This window comes from Sinocyclocheilus grahami, unplaced genomic scaffold (assembly GCF_001515645.1).
Source record: "Sinocyclocheilus grahami isolate Dianchi unplaced genomic scaffold, SAMN03320097.WGS_v1.1 scaffold141.1, whole genome shotgun sequence".
NCBI classification, from domain to species: Eukaryota; Metazoa; Chordata; class Actinopteri; order Cypriniformes; family Cyprinidae; genus Sinocyclocheilus; species Sinocyclocheilus grahami.
In genome coordinates this window covers 858882-866147 of record NW_015505320.1, presented here as the reverse complement: position 1 = coordinate 866147, position 7266 = coordinate 858882, and the positions used below count along the sequence as shown (strand labels likewise).

General features: G+C 36.1%; 1 protein-coding gene across 1 annotated transcript; it reads right to left on the bottom strand.

Annotated features, from left to right (window-relative positions):
- Positions 1-2138: 2138 nt before the first annotated feature.
- ftr66 (finTRIM family, member 66) lies at positions 2139-6363 on the bottom strand. The gene is made up of 6 exons (XM_016280597.1): positions 5782-6363; positions 4955-5050; positions 4468-4689; positions 4223-4373; positions 4028-4087; positions 2139-2707 (listed from the first exon to the last, which is right to left on the bottom strand). Exons 1-6 carry the CDS (start codon positions 6361-6363, stop codon positions 2178-2180), a joined length of 1641 nt encoding a protein of 546 aa, XP_016136083.1. The 3' UTR covers positions 2139-2177.
- Between the last annotated feature and the right edge of the window lie 903 nt (positions 6364-7266).

Sequence of the window (7266 nt, the reverse complement as noted above, 5' to 3'; positions counted from 1 at the left end):
ATGTTGTGTTGTTTCCAAAATAAGCAGGACTGCATCTTGGTGCACTGCCAAATAGCAGCATATTTTAAGCCTGAACTGGTGCTGGTAGTGTAACATGGTTTGAAAGCACATTGGGGAGGTTATAACCTATGTATGGACCCGGATCTGTTCCTCAAAGTTAGTCTCTCATGGTTATCCCAGACGTAATTAATTCAGTCTATCAGTGCACTCTCTTATGAGCTTAGATAAACTACATTACATTTACATGTTCATATTATTTATTTTAAAAACTGTTCAATCACAAAGTCCTTCATCCTGCCTCTTAACAGTGCCTTTCCTTGTAGTCCACTTATTTTGGCACTCAATGCAAAAATGATTAATTAAATGATTAGTTAATGTATTACAGTCATTTTTAAACAGTTTAGCTCATAGTTCACGTTTTTATTTCTGATCATCTGGTACTCCACTGCACCTTCAGAGGAAAAGCAACACCTAAACTACTAGAGAACGGTACGTATTTAAAGTCCCCCTGTAGTCAAATATTTTATCCCTTAAAACTTATCTTTGATAATCAAAATGACATATTTAAATGTTTTTTCTTGTGAAAATAATTTTATCATGCCTTAAAAAAGCTTGAATGTAACTCCACACCCTTGCCTCATTTACTATACCCGGAACTATGAATATGTAAATGAGTCCCGCCTCCACTCAGTCACACCAGCCAGCCTCCTGATCCACTGAACTGTAGTAACCGCAAAACAATGGCATACACAGATAATGACTGATAAAACTATGTTTTTACTAGCGGACAACTACAGTGAATACTGTAACATTCGTTAAAGTTACTTACTTGACGATGTTGTGTCCTAAAATGCCTTGAAAACTCAAATGCAGCCGTTTGTGATTGTTAATTTGCGCCCGCGAGCAACGCGTGTGAAGTGCGTCTGACTCCGGGCTACTTTTACACTGTTGCCACGGGTTATAATACAAGTTAGCGGTTCTAAATTCACATTAAACCACAGCAGCATGTTTTTTTTGCTCTGATTTATTTTTGGTTTTGTGCTGGAATTGGTATATTTTGCATGCTAGTGATAGGAATCGATCCCTTGACGTGATTGGTTATTGGTTTGTGACGTAGCAAACCGAGGTCTGTTTCAAACCGCATTTCTGGGTCAGCCTTTGGGAAACTACAATTTTAAGGAGAAAATACTCAGCAATGGTGTTGATTAATAGATTGGCACATGGTTTGTCTAAAAGCATATTAAAAACACCACATAGACAAATAAACAACATAAAAAACTTGATTTTCACTACAGGGGACTTTAATAGTTGTATTGTTGCTTTTCCTCTGAAGGCTTGGTTTTAACACTTTTAGTCACCAGAGGTCACTCTTTCTTTTATTTTGTCTTCACCATTTATTTGCGTACTTGTACTGTTACAAACTAGATGTCATCAAATACCAAAGGAAAGACTTTTTAGGACGTGAAGAATGAGGTTGTCTCTTAAGGGCAAATATAATGGTAAACAATGTATTTTATTGTGATTGTTACAGGTTTTCTTTTTCAGAGCTGACAGAGAATAAAAAGTGTAAAGGGCATTCACACAATATTAACCTCAAGGGACATTCCACAGACAGAAATAACAGCAATTGACTGTGTGTGTAGTTTAAATGGAAGATTATCAAAGATATAAATGTGTCAGGATTGTTTGGCTAACTGAAAAAAACACTATATATTATTAGAGATTTTATTTTTGTATTATTATTTTTATTATTAGAGATTTTCAGTTTATCTGTGGCTATACACACACACAGACACTTTTCGTATTTTCAATTACTTTAACTTGATGTACTAAAACTTAAACTGAAATAAAAATTCGGAAAAACTATGTAGACATAAAAACAACGAAAACTAATAAAAATGACGAAAACACACAACAAAGTTACTAAAACTTTAACTAAAATTAACATGAAAGCAGAGAATATAAAATAAAATCTAATTCAGAATATTAACAAAATCTTGTATCTCAGTGATACTAGATTAACAGTGGGAGAAGCAAACCCACTATAATTTTACAAATATTACTGTATTTCTTTATTCTTATTTCTTTACTAATGTATTGTATATTTTATATCTTATATCTTTAATGTTTTTCCCATTCTTTAATTACCAATGCCAAATGGGCCTACCCTTTTTCCCTTACTCCACTTGACACAACTTGATTGAGGCGTCATAGCATGAAAACTCAAAGCCAGGGTAGAGAGGCTGTGTGAATGTGGTGTGAACTGTGTGGAGGAGGGTCATTGAGTCATCAATGCTGTAAAACGCTAGTGTCCCAGCCCTATGATCCAGATAAATGCCTATCTTTGATGAGCCAGGCTCTGAGATCTTACTGACAATCCCATTGTGCCAGAAAGCATAACCTTTCCTGCAGCAGAACAAACTCCAGGATTTGTCATTGTGACCGAAGTGAGCTTCACTGCTTTCCCCTTTCCTGGCAATGTTTTTGTATGCGACTGCAATGTTTACTCCCATCCCACTCCATTCCACCTCCCAGTAGCTGCAGCCTGTCAGGCCCTCCGTGCCCAGCACCTGGCACCAGTAATCAAAGCGCTCCGGGTGGTCGGGACAGGACTGCACTCGGCTCCGAACGGCCACTTCTCTGTTTCCCTTGGACAAACTAAGGTCCTTGTGGGCTGTTAAAGGATTTAGTTGCAGTGGGCAGGAATCTGAGTAATGGATAGAGGATAAGAGATGAAGGAAGGATGTTTATTCATGGTGTAGCATATTCTTATCATATTCATCTTGAGCCATGATTAAATAAATACATATCAGCTGAGAACTTGAAGAACACTAACATCTACATTAACATTCAAAACTTTGGGGTCAGTAAGATTTATTTTTGGATAGAAGTTAATATTGTCATTCAGCAGGGATGGATGCTTTTTGATCAAAATTGACAGTCTACTGACTGTACGACTCTACATTGTTACATAAAAAAATTAAGCAACATAACTGTTTTCATCACTGGTAAAATTCAAAAAATGTTCATTGAGCATCAAATCAGAATATTAGAATAATTTCTGAAGGATCATGTGACACTGAAGACTCAAATAATGGCTGCTGAAAATTTAGTTTTGTCATAAAAAACTATACATTTTAAAAGGTATTAAAATACAACAGTTCCTTTTAATTGTAATAATATTTCCACAATATTTCTGTTTTACTGTTTTTTTTTAATCAAACAAATGCAGCCCTGCATGGTGAGCATAAGTGACTCCTTTTAAAAACTTTTGAACAGTAATATTGTATAACAGTTAGTTTGTGACCTTTTCTGAAGGTTACATTGTTACACCAGTATGTGTTGACAAGTGAACGTCTTTATCGATTTGATCAAAACATTCACATTCACAGATTCATTTAGAAATGAAATAAGTTACTGTCATCATGAGTGAATCATTTAATCATTCACTCAACCGACTCATTCAAACACAGATTCATTCAGGGAACAAAACATTACTGTTGTTATAATGGGGGAAGTCGTGGCCTAATGGTTAGAGAGTTGGACTCATAACCCAAAGATACCGGCAGGGATTGTAGGTGGGGGGAGTGAATGTACAGTGCTCTCTCCCACCTTCAATACCACGACTGAGGTGCCCTTGAGCAAGGCACCAAACCCTCAACTGCATTTAATCATTCACTCAACCGACTCATTCAAACACAGATTCATTCAGGGAACAAAACATTACTGTTGTTATAAGTGAATCATTTAATCATTCACTCAACCAAATAATTTAAAAAGGGTTCATTTGGAACACAGACGTAACTGGGTCTAAAATAAATGTTCTTAACTTCTTATATCCTAAACTGTTAAAGTTTAACAGTAAAAACAACAGCCATCACATTCATAATGTTTCATGCAAAGTTGATCTGAATATCAGCATGGGTGTAAAAATTGTTTGTGTTGCTTAATAAGAAATCCATGTTTAAATAGAATCCAACATTATGAAATCGATAGCACTTTGCATTAGTGCAGTAGACTGACTTACGGTGCAGGAACTCTGATCTAATTTTGGGCAATGTGCAATGAAGGATCTTCATTGATCTTGCTGGAGAGAAAATGGAAAGCATGTGTACATCACAAGGAAATTATTTAACAAAAAGGCAGAATTACACAACAATCTGCAAATCACTAAAGAGAAACTGCTAAGGTGGAAAAATCAACTTAGGGTGTTTCCCCTCACCTGCTTGATAGATTCTGAGCCATTCCCCTTTAAAGACATCTTCAAGCCTCTTCTTTAGAGCAGATACTGCATCGTTCACCTTGCCAAAATCTGAGAGTGTAGCTATTGTGAAGGGTGGGTCAGGAAGGCCAGAAGAGAAGGAATGACAGTTCTGTAAAGAGAGAGAGACAACAATTTGTCAAATGACACATTCTGAGCATTTTTTGGGCTATATTTTTCACAGTCAGCACTAAGATCAGGCTTACCTGAAGAACATGAACATGATCTTCAGACTTCAGAAGCATCTCAAGCTCATGATCTCTTTGTTTGAGCTCTGTGATTTCTTGCTCCAGTGTCTGCAACATGCTCTCCGCAGCTCTCTCTTGATCTCTGATCAGATCTCTGAATTTACACCTCCTCCTTTCAATAGACTGCATCAACTCAGTGAAGATCTGTTCACCATTTTCCATAGCAGTCTGTGCAGAGCTCTTTTAGGGCAAAAAAAAATCCAGTATTTTTCTTTTTAAAATATTGTATTTAATAATTATTTTAAAATTACATAATAATAATATTAATCATGTATTAATAATTTAATTAATTATTAATTATTAATTATTATTAATAATAATAATAATAATATTTTAATACAAAATAAAGAATTGATTGATGCTTCATTTTCAGGTTAATTGTTTTTTGTTGTTTTTATTGTTTCATTAATTTCGTTAAGTTCAAATCATACTAGAAATTTCTTACTTTCAGGGCATCTACAGCCTGTTTAAGCTCCAGTAGGTCCTTCTCTTTAGCATGGATTTTGAGCTTGTATTTCTGGCGTGTCATGCCTAGTTCTTTCTGTGAAGAAACACAATAAAAACCGAAATGCTTTTTAACTACAATCATTCTGTGTAGAATTCATATAATGTGATTAATGTCACAAAATAGACACACTGCATTACGTTGCTCAGGATAGCCCTATATTCTATTCCACTGTTTATTTTTATGAGTTACATAAGAATAACCTTTGTCTCTAACAAAGTTTATACACTTCATATATGAGGATATCTACCAGACTATTCAAAGTAGCTGACCACACAGTCAAAGCGAACAGACAAAGCCTCTCTCTGATTGGTTGATGGGGAAAGATTATTATCTCTTAAAGGAAGTTCTCCTGAACATCCTTTTGTGTACGCAGGTTGAAATTTGTATGTGAAGCAGGAAACTGTTTTTGTAATATTATTCTAATGTTATAATGTTACACTTATTTACGGGTACTTTATCGTTTTTGGTTGGAAACACAAGTGTATTCCTCATCACATCAATTCAATGCCTCCTTTCTCTCACATTTCTTTTCCCAATTACTCTGTTGCATGAACTTTTCTGTACAATGAAAGCTGTTCATATTGAGGTGGAGTGCACTTTGGAAAATGTGTTTTGCCTCAGTGGAAAATGGCTTTGGCTACTGAAGGATTCTGAGAGTACTGTAATTTACTGCATCTTCCATAGAAGTTAAGAACCATGAAAAGTTCTTATTGAATAAAACCACTTAAACAATGCAAAGCAAAACAAGGACATTTTTTTTTCACCTGTTTCTTTGTGCTTTCCACAGCTGCGGGTTCTGTATCGTGACCTTTATGGTCGTCCATCACACACAAAAGACATATGCATTGTTGATCAGTTCGACAATACATCTCCAAATATTTGTCATGATGAGGACAGATCTTCTCCTGCAGGTTCACGGAGGCTTCGATCAGCTTGTGTTTCTTCAAGGCAGGAGACTTGTAGTGTGCTTGAAGGTGGTTTTGACAGTAAGATGCCAAGCAAACCAAACAACTCTTCACAGCTTTTTGCTTGATACTTGTACAGAAATCACAGGTCATATCACCTGGCATGCAGTTGTCGTAAATGTGAGAGTTGCCCAGAAGTTCCAGTTTCTTCAGCTTGTCCACCATATCTGCCAGTATGGTATTTCTGTTCAAAACAGGCCTAGGGCTAAACGTCTGTCCGCACTGAGGACAGCTGAAGACCCCCAAATGATCATTTTTCTTCCAATAATCATTAATGCATTCCATGCAGTAGCTGTGCCCACATGGAATCGCCACAGGATCTTTCAGCAAATCCAGGCAAATAGAACAGCAAAACTCTTCTGAATTCAGGAGCCCTTCCATTTAGTTGTATTCTGTTGTAGGAAAATGTGTGAAATGATAATGGTTCTGTCACTGAGAAGCAGTTCCCAGTTTTGCACGGATGTCTCTGGGCCACACCCTTCAGTTCTTCCTATTTAGATGACAGATAGGTAAATGTGCCTGTCTGTTGCACTGAATAAAAATGCTGCACTGTAAGCTAAACAATATCTATATAAACTGAAGGTAATTGAAACACCATTTAGGGTTCCTCAAATTGCCATACTGGATGAACACCTCAAGAGGAATGTTTTTTCTTTGTAGAGCCAAGATTCTTATGGTCTTGGAAAACCGCGATGTCTAGACCTGGAAAAGTCATGTAAAAGAATAAAATCTTAAAATGCTATGGGCATTTTTTAAATAAATAACTCACATTTTTTTCTAGATATTTAAAGCTATAAAATATTTTAGTGGGTACAAAAGTAAAATATACTTTCAAAAATTCCTAATCTTTATAAATAATGAAAGATTGTAAAATTCATTGGTTAAAAGTTTAAGAACACCTGCTCTAGATGTTTTTATTTCAGTGACTCTCAGTAGGTGGTGCCAAGTGACATTTTAAGTGAGTCATTGAATCATTCATTGAAGTGATTTGTTCAAAATACCTAATTTATTCACAAACGAAAAAGTGACCGGCTGCGTTCGAAATCGCATACTCTTTTGAATAGGAACTTTCAAAGTTATAGAGTATAGAGTATGTTCTATATAGTGGCTGCATCCGAAAATTGGAAAATGCTGCCTTCGGAGGACACATTTCAAGGTAGGAAGGCACCAAGGCATGTCTGAATCCAGTGTTAGCTTCACTTCCTGTCTCTTGAGAGGCCTTCATCTGGTTGATTTTTGAAGGCAGCATAGATGTATCCTACACTGCCTTTGATATCCCACATT

Bases quoted from the DNA above. Each gene is read 5' to 3' on its own strand.
- ftr66 (XM_016280597.1), bottom strand. From the start codon at position 6,363: ATGGAAGGGCTCCTGAATTCAGAAGAGTTTTGCTGTTCTATTTGCCTG. The intron at 5,051-5,781 runs GTGAAAAAAAAA...GTTTCTTCACAG, and splicing joins TGGAAAGCACAAAGAAACAG to AAAGAACTAGGCATGACACG. The intron at 4,690-4,954 runs GTAAGAAATTTC...TTGCCCTAAAAG, and splicing joins AGGCTGTAGATGCCCTGAAA to AGCTCTGCACAGACTGCTAT.